Raw genomic sequence first — 17614 nt, forward strand, 5'->3', positions numbered from 1 at the left:
TATCAGGGTAATAATTGGCCTACAGAATGAGTTGGGAAGTATTCCTCTTCTATCTTTTGGAAGAGTTTATGAAAGATTGGTGTTAATTCTTAAACATTTGGGATTTGCTCTGTGGGAACATTTTCCTTTTTAAATTACTAATTTCATCTCTTTGCTTGTTATAGTTCTTCAGATTTTAATATGTCTTCTTGAGTCAGTTTTGGTAGTTTGTGTTTTTCTAGGAATTTTCCATTTCATCCAGGTTATCTAATTTGTTGGCATACTATTTTTCATAGCATTCCCTTATAATCTTTTCTATTTCTGTAAGGTTGCTAGTAATATCCCTTCTTTCATTCTTGATTTTAGTAAGTTGAGTCCTCTTTCTTTGTCTAGTAAAAGATTTGCCAATTTTCATCTTCTCAAAGAACAAATATTTGGTTTCTTTAACGTTCTTTGCTGCTTTTCTATTCTCTTTCATTTTTCCCCAAACAAATCTTTTTATTAATTGCTTTCTTCTGCTTCCTTTTAGTTTTTCCTTTTTCTAGTTTCTTAAGATAGAAGACTAGGTTATTAATCTGAGATCTTCCTTCTGTTTTAATGTAGGTGTTCTTAAGTATAAATTTCCCTCTAAACACTGCTTTCGCCACATCCCATTAGTTTTGGCATGTTGTGCTTTCATTTTCATTCATCTCAAAGGATTTTCTAATTTCCCTTGTGATTTCTTCTTTCACACATTGTTTATTTAGGAATCTGTTGCTTAATTTCCACACACTTGTAAATTTTGACAAATTTCCTCCTGTTATTGATTTCTAATTTCATTCCATTGTGGTTGGACAATATACTGTGTATGATTTCAATCCTTTTAAGTTTATTGAAACTTTTGTAGCCTAACATAAGGTCTATCCTGAAGAATGTTCTATATGAGCTTGAAGAGAATGTGTATTGTGCTGTTGTTGGGTACAGCAGTCTAGAGATGTCTATTAGGTCTAGCTAGTTTTGCTGCTGTTCAAATCTTCTATTTCCTTATTGACCTTTTTTTTCTAGTTGTTGTATACATTATTAAAAGTGTGGTATTGAAGTCCATTACTGAAAGTGATATTATTGTTGAATTGTCTATTTTTCCCTTCAATTCTGTCAGTTTTTGCTTCATGTATTTTGGGACTCTGTTGTTAGGTGCATTTATATTTATAACTGCTATATTTCTTTGATGGATTAACACTTTTATCATTATAAAATGTCCTTCTTTGTTTCTCATAATTTTTGTCTGAAAGTCTATTGCCACTCCTGCTCTTTTGGTTACTGTTTGCATGGTATTTCTTTTTCCATTCCCCTAATTTCAACCCATTTGTGTCCTTGAATCTAAGCTATGTCTCTTGCAGACAACATAGAGTTGTATCATGTATTTTTAATGCAGTCTGCCAATACTTGCCTTTAACTGGAGAGTTTAATCTATTTCATGATAATTATTGTCAGGGGAGAATTTATATCTGCCATTTAAAAAATTTGTTTTCTGTTGTATCTTAGGCCTTTTTGTTCCTCTGTTTCTCAATTACTATTTTATTTTGTGTTGAAATGATACACTACAAAATGCCTCTTTAACTGCCTTGCCATTTCTTTTACTATGTATTTTCAAGTGACTTTCTTTGTGATTTCCATGAAGATTACAATTGACATCTAAATTTATGACAGTCTACTTTGGAATAATACTATCTTAATTCCAATAGCATAGAAAAATTTGCTCCTATGTAGCTGCTTCCCCCACCCCCCGCTGTTACTGTCTCAAATTACATCTTTATACTTAGTGTTCCCATTAACATAAATTTAGAGTTACTGCTTTATGCAAGTCATCTTTTAAATCAGACAGGAGAAAAAAAGTTTACACACAAAACGTACTTTACTTTTGCCTTTTATATTTACCTGTACAGTTACCTTTACTAGTGGTCTCTATTTATTAATGTGGATTTGAGTACTAAGTGTCCTTTTGCTTAAGCCTGAAGGATGCCATTCATTATTTGCAGAGAAGGTCTGGTAGTGACACAGTCTCTTAGTTTTTGTTTACCTGGCAGTATTTTAAATTCTCCTTCCTTTTTGAAGGATATAAAGTTTTGATGGACATAGAATTCTTGGTTGACAGGTTTTTTTCTTTCAGCACTTTGCATATGTCATCCTACTGTCTTCTGGCCTTTATAGCTTCTGATGAGAAATCGGCTACTAACCTTATTGAACATCCTTTGTAACTGATGAGTCACTTCTTTATTATTGCTTTCAAGATTTTCTGTCTTTTAACAGTTTGATTATGATGAATCTAGCTATGAATTTCTTTGAGTTTATTATATCTGGAGTTTGTCGAGCTTCTGGGATGTTTAATGTTTTTCATCAATTTTGGGAAGTTTTTGGCCAAAAACTTCAAATATACTTTCTGTCCTTTTCTCTTCTTCTTTGGAGACTTCCATTATGTGTATGTTGGTAAGTCTGATGCTATCCTACAGGTCTCTGAGTATCTGCTCATTTTTATTCATTATTTTTCTTTCTGTTCCTCAAACTGAGTAATCTCAATCTATCTTCAAGTTTTGGGTTCATTTCCTATGACTCAAATCTGCCACTGAACTTCTTCAGTTAATTTTTCATTTCAGTTATTGTACTTTTCAACTCCAGAACATTTTTTTTTTGTTTTTTTTTTGCGGTACGCAGGCCTCTCACTGTTGTGGCCTCTCCCGTTGTGGAGCACAGGCTCTGGACGCGCAGGCTCAGCGGCCATGGCTCATGGGCCTAGCCGCTCCGCGGCATGTGGGATCTTCCTGAACTGGGGCACGAACCTGTGTTCCCTGCATTGGCAGGCGGACTTTCAACCACTGCGCCACCAGGGAGGCCCAACTCCAGAACATTTAAAAAAATAATTTCTATCTTTTAATTAATATTCTCTAGTTGGTCAGATTGTTCTTGTACTTTCATGTAGATGTTTAGGTATAATTTCTTTTAGTTCTTTGCACATTAAAAAAATTTTTTTTTTTTTGGGCTTCCCTGGTGGCGCAGTGGTTGAGAATCCGCCTGCCGATGCAGGAGACACGGGTTCGTGCCCTGGTCCGGGAAGATCCCACATGCCGCGGAGTAACTAAGCCCGTGAGCCATGGCCGCTGAGCCTGCGCGTCCGGAGCCTGTGCTCCGCAACGGGAGAGGCCACAACGGTGAGAGGCCCGCGTACCACAAAAATAAATAAATAAATAAATAAATAAAATAAAAAATTTTTTTTATTGGAGTATAGTTGATTTACAGTGTTGTTAGTTTCAGCTGTACAGCAAAGTGAATCAGTTATACAAATACATATATCCATTCTTTAAGCTATACAGTAGGTTCTTATTAGCTATCTATTTTATATATATTAATGTGTATTTGTTAATCTTAATTTCCTAATTTATCTGCTCCCCCTCCATTCACCTTTGGTAACCATAAGTTTGTTTTTTACATCTGTGACTATTTCTGTTTTGTAAATAAGTTCATTTGTACCATTTTTTTAGATTCCACATATAAGTGATATCATGATATTTGTCTTTCTCTGGCTTACCACTTAGCATGATAATCTCTAGGTCCATCCATGTTGCTGCAAATGGCATTATTTTGTGCTTTTTTATGGCTGAGTAATATTCCATTGTACATATGTACCACATCTTCTTTCCATTCCTCCGTTGATGGGCATTTAATTTGCTTTGATGTCTTGGCTATTGTAAATAGGGCTGCGATGAACAATAGGGTGCATGTATCATTTCAAATTATAGTATTCTCCAGATATATGTACCAATTCACATCCCCACCAACAGCGCAAGATAGTTCCCTTTTCTCCACACCCTCCCTAGCATTTGTTTGTAGATTTTTTGATGATGGCCATTCTGATTGGTGTGAGGTGATACCTCATTGTAGTTTTGATTTGCATTTGTCTAATAATTAGTGATGTTGAGCATCTTTTCAGGTGCCTTTTGGCCATCTGTGTGTCTTTTATGGAGAAATGTCTATTGAGATCTTCCACCCATTTTTTTGATTGGGTCATTTTTTTTTGATACTGAGCTGCATGAGCCATCTGTGTATCGTGGAGATTAATCTGTTGTCGGTTGCTTCAGTTGCAAATATTTTCTCCCATTCTGTGGGTTGTCTTTTTGTTTTGTTTATGGTTTCCTTTGCTGTGCAAAAGCTTTTAAGTTTAATTAGGTCCCATTTGTTTATTTTTGTTTTTATTTTCATTACTTTAGGAGGTGAATCAAAAAAGATATTGCTGTGATTTATGTCAGTGTTCTGCCTATGTTTTCCTCTAAGAGTTTTATAGTATTTGGCCTTACATTTAGGTCTTTAATCCATTTTGAGTTTATTTTTGTGTATGGTGTTAGGGAGTGTTCTAATTTCATTTTTTAACATGTAGCTTTCCAGGTTTTCCCAGCACCACTTATTGAAGAGACTGTCTTTTCTCCATTGTATATCTTGCCTCCTTTGTCACAGATTAGTTGACCCTAGGTATGTGGGTTTATCTCTGGACTTCTATCTTGTTCCATTGATCTATATTTCTGTTTTTGTGCCAGTACCATACTGTTTTGATTACTGTAGTCTTTGCACATATTTTAAATGGATGATTTTTAAATGTATATTTAGTCAAGTTCAGTGTCTGGGCATCTTCAGGGACATTTTCTATTGACCGCTTCTTTTCCTATATATGGGCTATACTTTCTTGTTTCTATCTGTCTCATAATATTTTGTTGAAAACTGAACATTTAAAATAATGTGGTAACACTGGAAATCAAATTCCTGCCTGCTCCTCAGGGATTGCTGTTGTGGCTTTTTCTTGTTTCTCAGTGTTTAACAAACAACTTTCCTAAATAAATTCTGTAAAGCCTGTATTCTTTATGTGGCCACTGAAGTTTCTACCTAGTGGTCAGCTAACAACTGAACAGAGATTTCCTTATACACCTGGACCCAGTTAAGTCTCCTGGTCTTTGCTGAGGGACTCTGTATGAGTTTTGGGGCACACCTCCAACACTCAACCAGGTTGTTGACAACTCTGCCTAAGTCTTCACTTCCTGCTTGTGCAGAGCCTCAAGGTCAGCCAAAGGTGACAGTTTAGGGCCTACTAGTTGACTCTAAGTTTTTGCCAGTTTTTTCACTGCTTTTATGGAAGAGCAAATTTTTGGCTGTCCTTACTCTACTATTTTCATTACCTTCTTGCTCTTGACTTTTGAACTGAAGTAGGTATAAACCATACATGCAACTACTACACCACCACATTTGAGAATGCAGGCATAATTTCTCTGTCTTTAAGTGGTATACAATCCAGTTTTAAGGACAAAACACACACCAAAGAAGATAGAAGACAGTATCAGTGCCTGGTACCTTTAGGAACACAATAAATGCTGATTTAATAAATAAATGCAAGTCTTACAGAATTTCAGAAGGGATTCACTAAGGTGGAAAAAATGTCACAAAAAATAGAGGTCTCTTGGGTCTTGACAGAAGTCTAGGACAGTGGTGAGAAGAGGGAAGAACATGGCAAAAAGGAAGGATGATTCCAAGTTTTAGAGGGTTTTAAATATTCTTAATACAAGCCTTTACATATTCTGGATGCAAATCCTTTGTCAAATATGGGTGCCAACTTTTATGTTGGTATTTACAAATAAATGACAATAATCATGTGTCTTGAGAGACAGATTCACTGATGGGAATAATGGGAGATAAACTCATCAAGATAGGGGTTAGTGAAAGAGCTTGAATGCTAACACAAGGAGTTAATACTTGATTCTAGAATGTGGCAAACTATGGCCACGGCCCTCAAGCCAAATCTGGCTATCTATTTTCGTAAGTAAAGTTTAATTGGAACGCAGCCAAGCCAGTTTGTTCACTATCATCTATGGCTGCTTTAGTGCTAAAATAAGCAAGCTGAGTAGTTGCAACAAAGCCGATATGGCCCACAGCGCCCAAAGTACTTACTACTTGATAGTGGCCATGAGTGCTTGCACACACTCAGGCTGAAGCCTCAGCCCTGGATAATAAAATAAATTAAGGATACAGGAAACAGTTCAGACTACTTTCAAAAATCTAGATATAAGGTGAGGAGCAGTGGACTGAGGGGAATTTTGCAGGACTTATAACTGGTTGAAGGGGAAGGGTAGAAGGTCAAAAACGTCCAAGATTTTGAATTTCTATGATGATTGGTTGAAAGATAGTAGTGAACCAAATGTAAAATAGTTAGCTAGTGGGAAGCAGTTGCATAGCACAGGGAGATCAGCTTGGTGCTTTGTGACCACCTAGAGGGGTGGGATAGGGAGGGGATATGGGGATATACGTATACGCATAGTTGATTCACTTTGTTATACAGCAGAAACTAACACACCATTGTAAAGCAATTATACTCCAATAAAGGTGTTAAATAAAAATAAATAAAACTTTAAAAAGAAAAAAAAAGATGGTAGTGATAATTGAAACAGCATGTTTGGAGTAAAGTTAGGTGGAAGTACAGTATAACGAATTTTAGTGAAACTCCCAACTAGGATACTGAAAGTAGTTAAGAGATATAATACTTCAACTTGGGAGAGATGGCAGGTTTGGAAAGGGGGATTTAAAAGTTCTTTGAATAGCTGAAAACACAAAAAATAGAAGTGACCTCCTAGGATGACTGTAGAGAAAGAATAACTGAGTGGAGGACTAGGTATTAGCTATACTCACATACATAAAGCAGCAGACAGGAAGAAGTAGAGTCAGTGGAGACAGTATAGGAGTGGCCAGAGAGAAAAGGTGAGAATTGGGGTAGCACAGTATATGTCATGTAGGCTGTAAAAGTTGTTTTAAGAATGAAGGCACAAGGATGGAGAAAAGTCTATAAAGGAAAGAGTGAAAAGATAAAAAGTCAACTGGAATGGCAAAGTGGCCAAGATGCCAAAAAGAATATCAAGGCAGGGGTAGTTAATTTTTCAGATGAATTTCTAAAATGCAATGTTTTATAACTTTCATACTAGAAATCCTGCAGAGGAGACTTCACATTTATTTATGAAGATATTCCACCTTTCTATTGACTTAATTTTCACTACAAGATAATAACTCATGTACTAGAGAGCTAAAGGATGATCATAATCTCTATTAAGAAAAACATCCCCAAAAGAGGATTACAGAAATTACTGGGAATAAGAGAGAAATGTAAAGTTATTAAAAATTGATGAAAAGACTGACAAAAAGGAAAGGGTGTTGCACCAGAGCATAAAAGCCAATAGAGAAGTCTGGAAGGATAAATAGGTACAGTGGCCACTTCTCTAAATATGCTGTACTCTATTACATGCCTTGTCCAACCAACCTGTCTTAACTAAATCAATTATCTTATTGTATTATAACTGTTTGTGTAGACCCAACCAAAAGTCCTTGAGTGAAAAAACTTATTTACATCTTCACTGACTAATATCCACATAGTGGATATTCATTGAATCACTATGCTAATACATATTTCTTTTTGCAAGACGCTGGGAAAACTTAATCAGAGTTGAAAAATTTTGTTTTTAACTTCCTAACAGGAAAATTTCATGAAATGTATTAGTAAAAAATTCAACTCACTGGCCTACAGATCACACAGAGGAAGTAAAGTTCACAGGTACTTTATGACATCCATCAAAACCAATATGTTGTTCATAAAATGTATTAGCTATGACATGGACAGCTTTTTTGAATTGCAAATAAAAACAGAGAAACAAAAGAGGAAATCAGAAGAGGATGAATAAAAACTTGAAGATGCTTCCCAACATGAAATGATCTGAGTCTGAGATGGTGACTATACTTAAAAAGGGAAAAACAGTGTATATGAATTCCCAACAAAGGTATAAAAGGAGGTTGGAAGAGAAATACAGGCGTGATTCGCCTCATTGGCCACTAGGTGGTGGCAGTGACCCAGGACAGTTCAGTTGTGAGGTTTAGAAATCAGGAGCCTTGAAGTAAGCAACTGCTTGGCTACTTGCAGGTAAGAGATTGTTGTAGAATGACATTCTATTTGTTTATGTTAATAAAAAATTTGAAAGCAAACATTCTGAAACAGTAGGAAACTGCATCAACAAGTTATGAAAGGTTTACTATAAAATGATTATGAAAAAAACAACTGTACTTGTCCACTCACCTTTACTACATTGTCCCCTGATTGTCCATTATTTCGTAAACAATCTAGACATATAGCAATTTGTGGGTCACTTCTGTGATAGTCTTTATCATCTTGATTTTCATCACCTTCTTCATCTACTTTAGGTTTGTCAACTTTTGAAGTATCATCTGTATAATTTAAATAAAGCTAAATTAACTCAGTTGATTTTATAGTTAAGCAACAATATACTAACCATGAAAACAAAAATAAACTTTAAAAAACATTTCTTAAGTTTTTGATGAAGAATAACTGAAAATTTTAGTACCTTTAAATGTCCCAACCACTCAACAATGGAAATATTTTAAAAAACCATCCGTGACTTATGAACATAGCTTACGACTTCTAGGCTCACTGGGACATCCAAATGAAAGACTCAGGCCTAGCTATATTTGGTCACAAAAATGACTGCCATTAGTGATGAGAGCACTTAGAAATTGATAAGATATAAATATACTTCCAAATTCTATATATATTCAAAACTTAAAACCAAGTACTCTTTTCAAACTAAAATATTCTCTACGTTCTCAAAATTTCAATTAGATATTCATAAAATTAGTGAAATAAGTAGAATGAATTAGCTTTTTTAACATGTATGTAACTATTTAACATTGAGTAGCATATTATAAACAAACGTATTAAACCTATGAAATACCAGAAGGCTACATATAATGCAACTATATTTGTTGATTCATTCATTTACTGAGTGCCTTTAACTCTGTTAAGACTAAGCCTGAGGAAACAATATTGAAACTGTAGTAGTGTTATCATCCTCACCCTCATCGTGTCAGAGTATTTAGAAGGAGGTACAGGCAAGTAAAGAAAACAGATGGCAAAGTCGATTAGGACTTTGATATAAAAGGTAAGAAAGACCAGGTGGGCACATATAACAGAGTTAATAAACCCAAACTCTGGGGTGAAGCAGAGATTCAGGGGAGATTTCCAGATAAAATGTCTGTAAGCTGAAACTTGAAAGAATTAGTCAGCCAAGCATTACTATAGTATAGAAAATGCCAGGGAAAAAAAAGACCACTTTCTCCTATTTAATGACTGTAGTAAAAGCATTACAGATGTATCATACAGGGCAGGTGGGTTCTCTCTTCTGCCTTTTTATATGGAACCCACATAGACAGGAGCTGCCTTCTATGAAGCAAGATCCAGCTCCAAGAAAAGGTCCAAATTCTTCACCCAAACTAAAGACCAAATATGATAGCATACTTTAAAAAGGCAGAAATATGGGAAAACGGAGATAAACACAAAGTAGGCTACAGTCTTCACCAGTCAATCTGTAAGACACAGTCATGGACTAACCTGACCACATAGCTTCTGATGACAAGCCCTGGTTCCTGTCCTCTTGAAAAAGTAGTCAAAAATTGGAACATTCAGTCAATTTTACCTATATTTTTAGTATAGCACTACTGTCTAAATTGCAATTTACACTTGGGTAAAACAAGCCTTTAGTTAAGTCGTTTTTTGCCAGGCTTGGCTTCTTTGCCCATTTCAGTGTTTTGATTATAGATTAAAAATAATCCCTTGCTACCTTATTCCAATCATTCAAAACTATTCTCAAAGCTCCCCTGCTATAGGAAGCCAGCCCTGCACAGTTAAGTTGAACTAAAAAAACTCTGATCCCCATTTTACATATGAAGAGAGAAAGCCATTTTAATGATAGGTAATTGACAATCCTGTGAATCTTAGGGATGCAAGACTGAGCTCACAAGTGAGCCTATAAAAACAGACATACATCCTTTAAAGATTTCAATGGTATTTTTAGGCCATCTTGAAACAAACCTCATATTTAATGTCAATAGGAAAGGATACTACTTCCTTATAATTTCAGATCTTGTACTTTTTTTCCTTTTGTGTGAATTATATACATACTAAAAACATTACTCTGCCCAGTAATGTTTGCCACTTTCCTTAATTATTAAAAATTACTGATTTCTGAGTCTCCTGGGACCCAAAAGGGAAATTTGGTCACTTAGCATGGGTGATGGGGAATTTTCCCCCAGTGTCTAGAAATATTTTTCAAATTTTAGGATATATAAATTTGTATTATCTGAGCTCTACCTATGAAAAGTTCATTCCAGATTATCAGAGCATAGCAAGATACTCTGATCTGGCCCTCAGCTACATCCCAGTTCCCTCTCTTATTAAACATACAAAAATAAAATAAAACAGCAAATGCCTCACTGTTTAGTTGCAGGCTATGTCTATTTCTTACTTCAGTCTCCTTTAGCTCAGCAGCTAATATTGCTATCATCAGCGGTCACTTTTCTGCTTTATCTCCTTTTTCTCTTCCCAATTTCCTCTATTTCCAATTACCTTCAACTGGACTGACTCCAGATTTACATGCATTTATATAAAATTTCATGATTCTATACAAAAAGTTCATAATCAGAGAAAGGTTCAGAATATAAAGGGGTACATGAATTGTACCCCTTGTACAGGAGAAACTTAAGCTTGAAGAGAGAGATTAGTTCACCACAGCTACAAAAAGCTGACCAATTTGAGAGATTCCATCAGATATAGAAGTAAAAAAAAAAAATCACCTTGTCCATTTTCTTGAGGCTTGTTTTTCTTCCAAAATTCAGACTCACGCTCAAGTTCTTCTAATTTAAAAGAAAAAAATTATAGAAGTAATAGAAACACAATCATGAAGTCTTTAACAGGAACGGTGATTTCACAAAACACAAAACTCTGCAAGAACCCAAAGAGCAACTTACGTTCTCGTAGTCCAGGGACCAACTTAAATATAATTTCCTCTAATGTGTTATCCAACCTTCCAAAGAGGAAAAAAGAGAATATACAAACAATGAAGACATCAAAATCCAATAGGTAAACCATTTTAAGATCTGCATCTCACATATACTACAAAATATAGAACATATAGTTTTGGCACAAGTGCCACACCCAACTGCTCTGCGAATGGAGTACACCTATTTCTAGCCTGTCCCAGTGGAATACTGATTACAAAAATCGTCCCGTCCCCAGCTCTCTCTACAATCTTGCCCCTCTGAACAGGACTTTGATAAAGGGATGGAGTCTATTTCTCCACTCTGAGAATATGGGCCAGCCCTGAAACGTGCTCGGGCCAAAAGGATGTGGCCCAAGTGAGACTCCTTAGCTCTGAGTGCAAGCCTTATGAGGCATATCACATGCTTTGGTGTGCTTTCTTGGAATCCTGCCAACATTAGAACAAGTCTGGAGGACGTGACACTATGTCCAAGGAGCCAAGCTGCCCTGCTGAGGCCATCTCACACTAGGTCATGGACAGCCCAACCCACAGGACAGAACCCAGGCCAGGATCAGCAGAGCAGCAACTGACCAGCCTCTGACTGCAGTCACCTGAGCGAGCCCAGCCAAGACCAGCAGACCCACCTGGATCTGTGAACCACACAGAACTGTGAGGAATAATAAATGCTTTTACTGTTGTGTTCAGCATGAAATTTAGTGGTGGTTTGTTATACAGCAATAGCTGATGCAGCCAGCTATTGCTTTCAAAATCTCTACCACAACTCCGGCTCTTTGCCATGAAAGAAATAATCTCCAGTCTTCTGAGAAATTTAGACCATTTTTCCTAGATGAAAAACGTAAATATTTATCTCAACATTTTTCTCGTCTCCTTTTCCTGCTGTATCTGAGCATAACTCTTCCTTTCCACGGCTTTCATTTCTTCATCTTGTCCTCCTGCTCCTGAAACACCCTTTCCGCTCATCTCCTTCACCCTGCTCAGCTGCATTACTCTTCTCCAACTGAAAACACGATACACATCTAAAAACGCCCCCAAACCTTGGCTTAACCTATTGTCTTTTCAAGCTGTTAGCGGATACGCAACCTCTTCTTCCAACTGGAAAAACTATGAAATCACAGTTGACATTTCTGTCACATATTTTTGCTTCTTTTACTTGACTGAACTCCTCAAATCATCCATAACTTCCATAATGAATAGATTTTAAAATTTTTTGAGAGCTAAAATTTAAAAAATCTTAATTACTTTTAAAGTCATTTTTCTCCTCATTGCTCTGCAGCAGTTTATCAGTGCTGCCTGACGCTGTCTCCTTGAAAATGTCCTTTCCTGGTTTTTCTTTTTTTCTATCAACTCCCTTTGTCCCCAAGATATTTTTCTTTTTCCAACTACCTCTACATCTGAGTATTCTCCTTTGCTCGGCTCTCTGCACCCTTTGACCTTTTCTACAGGCTGCCTTCCTTGAAGATCTCATCCACTTTTGTGACTTCAAAACTAACATATAGGCAGATAACATATATATACACACTCACATTGCATCTCTCTGCTGAGCTCAAGTTCCATACTTCCAACAGATGTTGAATATCCCAAGCACCTCCTTTTGTTCATATATGTCAAGACTATCTTATCTATTCTCCTTCAACAAAATACTGAATACCTCTGTCTTACTTTTTAAAAATTAAATTTAGAAATGATACCATATCATTCCCAAATAGGCTCAAAATGCAAGCATTATTTTAACCTACCTGTCTCTCCTGCTTCACATATTTATTCACCAAGCCCCAGACAGCTGCTTCTCAATGTTTCTCCCACCCAGTCTTCCCACATTTCCCATCCTTCTGTTCCTTCAGTTACCACCCTATTTAGAGGACAGTGTAGAGATATTTCCCTTTACCTTGACATGCTCATAATGAATTTTCCTTAAGCACTAATTTGATCATTATTTGCCTGCTCAAGAACTAATTTCTTCCTACCACCTGGCTTCAAGTGTTTATATAACTTGAGTCCAACCTACAAACTGTAACTGGGGCTGCTCTCTTGTCACTCTTCTCTAGCCAACTGACTTACTCAATTATCCCCAAGAATGCCTTGCCTCTTCCAATCTGTTTTCCTCCCTCATGCTCTTCATCCTGGCTCAAATACTCTTTTCCAGTTCCTACTCTCCAACCAAACCGATGTTACCTGATTCTTCAGGACTTACCTAACTCCTTTACAAAGTTTTCCCAGACTATTTAATAGTAGCAGTGTTTAAGAGAAGTATTATTTCTCTTCTTAATATTTGTTTTATCAATGTAATCCACATGTATAATTTACAAATCAAACTTCCCCGTAACCTTATATGAAAATACAACATTTTTATGCCCCGCCCTCTCTGTTCCTGATTCCTACAACCCCAGGGGCAACCGCTTTCAAATCCAAGCTGTTTCATCTAGTATTTACTTTCATATTTCTCTCTATATAATAGATAGATAGACGGATGATAGATTAAAAAACAAAGACATTCTTTCTCTGCTGTCTAGGTTTTTCTGACCTCCTTCTGTGGGAGATAAAGGTTTAGCTCTCTGATATCAGCCTGCCATGCCCCTTTCCTCCCAACATACGTTTTCCCAACTCTCATCTTCCTAATAGTCTTACTGCCATTTTTTAAATAATGAGGGTTTACATGGTTAGGATTATCTAAATATTCACAGTGTACTCTGATTAAAGATATCCCCTCCTTCAACTTTTTTCTTTCCTTGGCGTTAGTAATTGCTTTCTTTTCTTCATCTGCGACATACCCGTTCCCAAATTCTCTGAAAGAATTTCTTCTTATTGTGCACAAACGGTTCAGGAATCAACTAGTTCCATTCCTGTGCCCGTGGGACATCACCCCTCACCAACGTCATGTTCTCGCTGCCCTCTCCGTCCATTCAGGATTACCCCACAGCAGTCATTACAGCCACGGCTTGCATGCACCTTTGACTCCCCTGTCCCTCCCTCACTTGCTCAAAATCATTTGGTGTAACCACACCATCCAGCTCCCCATCACCTTCTACCCATGGGCTGAAAAGCCCAACCACACCCCTTCAAATTCGTAACTACAACCCAGGTGCGCCTTTCAGGTTGCCAGGACTCACACTACACTTCCCAGTCCATTTATTCTCTTATTTTCCTGGACAACACACTTTCTTCTCTCGCCAACCCCTACACCCGCCTTTTCCATCCTTACTCTTGGCTGATAAACATCTTCTCAGTGAGACACAAACTTGCACAGACTCTGACCACCACATCTACCTATGGCATCTGCACCCACGTCTACTCTGCCCTCCTACCTGCTGCTACACACGACCTGTATGAAGCCAGTCCTCTTCTATTAGATTTCACTCCCTCTCAACCACCCGAGAACACTGCTTCAGCAATGCCCTCTCCCCAACTCTATTATTACCTTTTTGCTCTTTCTTGGATTAGTCCCTTCACACATGCTATTATTTCTCCCATAACACAGCAAAACAGAAAAACCTTCTTGACTGTACTTCTCTGAATGGCTACCACCCCATTTCTTTGCTCCCACTCCCATTTGTGGCAAAACTTGAAAAAGTTGTCTATACTCACTGTTTCTAATTCTTCTTCCTCCCTTTCTCTCTTGTAACAATCCATTTAAGTTTTTGCCTCACAGCTCTACTGAAAGTGCTCTTATCAAGGCTGATGACCTCCAAGTTGCTAAATCCAACTGTCAACTCTGTCTTCACCTTACAACATCAGACACAGTCCATCACTCCCTCTTCTTTGCTTGGCTTCCAAGCCACACACTTGGATCTTCCCTCTCCTATATTGACTGTGCCTTTTCAGTTTCCTTTGCTGGTTCTTCCTCCTCTCCTTGACCTCTCAATGTTGGAATGCTGCAGGGATCAATCCTTGGTCTTCTACTCTTCTCTCTACACTCACACCCTTACATGATCTCATCCAGTCCCATAGTTTTAAATACTGTCTACATGCTGAAGACTACCAGATATTTAACCCCAGCCAGACCTCTCCCCTTGAATCACAGACTTGTATATTCACCTGCCAAATTCTCTCTTCTCTGAAATGATTAACAGACTCAACTTGTCCAAATCCAAACTCCCCATCTACCTGTCCCCCAAACCTGCTCTATCCTTAGTCTTCCTTATCTCAGTTAATGACAGGCCCGTTCTCTAATTGCTCAGCTCAGAGATCAGGTCCACTATCTCTGAGCTCCTGGCCCACTACCCAGGCTCCCTTGCTGCTTCTCAGACAAGTTGCAGGTGCCCTCCCAACTCCTGACTCAGGCCGTGTGCACTGGCTGCTCCCCTGACCTGGAAAAGGCATGCTTTCCCCAGATTTATGCATGGCTAATTCCCTCAGAGACAGCAATTCTGTGCTCAAATCTCACCTTCTCAATGAGGCCTATCCTCACCATTTTATTTAAAACTGGCATCTGTCCCTCCCTTCACACCCCTGATGCCCCTCACTTGCAGCACCTTCTCAGAGTTGCTGATTCAGAGGGTCTGAGGCGGGGCCCAAGAACTGTCATTTCTAATAAGATACTAATGGTTTGGGGACCACACTTTGAGAACCAATGGGCCAGACATTTACTTATAGACAAATTATTCCAACTATAGGCACTAATGTAGAAAAGAAGTCTAAACTGTAAGACTGTGTTTCCCTGGTGGCACAGTGGTTGAGAGTCCGCCTGCCAATGCAGGGGACACGGGTTCGTGCCCCGGTCCGGGAAGATCCCACATGCCGCGGAGCGGCTGGGCCCGTGAGCCATGGCCGCTGCGCCTGCGCATCCGGAGCCTGTGCTCCGCAACGGGAGAGGCCACAACAGTGAGAGGCCCGCGTACCACAAATAAATAAATAAATAAAATAAAATAAAATAAAATGTAAGACTTACAAATCCAGACTTATAGAATGATGGCAAACATCACATAGAGATGAAGTTAATAAGGGCTCTCTAGAGAATATCTAATTCTGTTTTTCAATGGGTACTTTCCTGAGACTGCACAGTTGATCTATGGTAGAGCTATGGTAGGAACAGTGGGAAGAAAACGGGCTTAGTGGTGAGGACACCTGGCTTGTAGCTGGGAAGTGACATCTGAGTTTGCTAGGACCTTAGGCAATGTTGTGTCACTTCTATAAATTTCAATCACTTCTATAAATTTCAATTTCTAATCTTGAAAAAGGATTTGGATTAGGATCTTATGTAGCACTTCTATCTTTAAAAATATATGATTATACTTCTTTATATTATTACTATTTATTTGGTATAATGATTATACCACTAAGTAAATGGTAAAAAGGTAGTCATTTTAAAAATTCTTTTAAGTTTTACATAAATGTTTGTACACTCTTTTTGAATATACGATACATTTTAAAAAATTAATAGTGTCAAGATTAGTCTCCCTGACCATCAGGTCTGCCCTCTTCCCACTACCATGTAGCTCAGCAAATATAGAGTATTTTTTTTTTTTTTTTTTTTTTTTTTTTGGGTGATACGCAGGCCTCTCACTGTTGTGGCCTCTTCCGCTGCGGAGCACAGGCTCTGGAAGCGCAGGCTCAGCGGCCATAGCTCACGGGCCCAGCCGCTCCGGGGCATGTGGGATCTTCCCAGACCGGGGCACGAACCCGTGTCCCCTGCATCGGCAGGCGGATTCTCAACCACTGCGCCACCAGGGAAGCCCTAGAGTATTTTGTAGAATATTAAAATACTGAAAATAGGGGACTTCCTTGGTGGCGCAGTGGTTAAGAATCCTCCTGCCAATGCAGGGGACACAGGTTCGAGCCCTGGTCCAGGAAGATCCCACATGCCACGGAGCAACTAAGCTCGTGAGCCACAACTATTGAGCCTGCGCTCTAGAGCTGTGAGCCACAACTACTGAAGCCCATGTGCCTAGAGCCTGTGCTCCACAACAAGAGAAGCCACCACAATGAAGAGTGGCCCCCACTCGCTGCAACTAGAGAAAGCCCAAACGCAGCAACGAAGACCCAACACAGCCAAAATAAATAAATAAATAAATTTAAAATACTGAAAATAACTACAACTAAAGTAACTTAGAGCCTGAGATAAAGTTATAATTTTTAATTTGGAAATGTGTTTCTTAAATATTTAATATGCACAGCATTATTTTTCATGTCCTCTTAATAAAATACTTTAAATTGAAATAAAATGCTTTAAAATGAAAATCATAAAACCTACATTAACTGAGTCAAAGTGCTAACAAATATGATTCATAATAAAAATTAGGAGTTTATATAATTTATTTAAGTAAGTTGAACTAAAAATACATTTACATACCTCAACATTTCTAACGGGTTTGTCTCATGAACCTGGTTGCCACACCTTGGACAATCATTGCTGTCTTCAAAGTGCTGGACAATACAAGTCTTACAGACTGAGAAGAGAAAAGATGTTAGGTTACAATGCATCATTTGAACTTAATGTAATTAGAAACAGTCCTTAAAAATTATCTACTACATGTAAAATACCATTTTTTAATCAATAAAACCTTAAAATTATAACACTATAAAAAAAACCAACTGAAGTAAAGCCTACTGCCACAATATAAAAAGTATAGACTATTTTGCTTATTGTTTTTCTTAAATATATTCACAAACCAAACAACTTATTCATAGCACTATAAAAAAGGCTGATGTGCCTACATAAAATGATAGGATTTTCATTTAAAGAAGTAGAACAAGGAAAGGTAAAAGCTGGTAAGTCAGGCACATCCTTTCTTCTC

The 17614-nt window shown here is 37.8% G+C and overlaps 1 protein-coding gene across 9 annotated transcripts in view; it reads right to left on the reverse strand.

Moving 5' to 3' along the window:
* PCGF5 (polycomb group ring finger 5) overlaps positions 1-17614 on the reverse strand; it is a 115970-nt gene that overhangs the window by 28633 nt on the left and 69723 nt on the right. For 8 of the 9 annotated variants that reach the window (XM_059055482.2, XM_067025058.1, XM_067025056.1 and 5 more), the window contains exons 3-6: positions 17170-17266; positions 10852-10907; positions 10678-10737; positions 8108-8256 (exon numbers count right to left, since the gene is read on the reverse strand). In XM_059055482.2, coding sequence (XP_058911465.1) covers positions 8108-8256; positions 10678-10737; positions 10852-10907; positions 17170-17266 — 362 coding nt within the window. The remainder of the gene's footprint in view (positions 1-8107; positions 8257-10677; positions 10738-10851; positions 10908-17169; positions 17267-17614) is intronic. The other variant, XM_059055486.2, reaches the window with a different exon arrangement.

Source organism: Kogia breviceps, chromosome 2 (genome assembly GCF_026419965.1).
Source record: "Kogia breviceps isolate mKogBre1 chromosome 2, mKogBre1 haplotype 1, whole genome shotgun sequence".
NCBI classification, from domain to species: Eukaryota; Metazoa; Chordata; class Mammalia; order Artiodactyla; family Physeteridae; genus Kogia; species Kogia breviceps.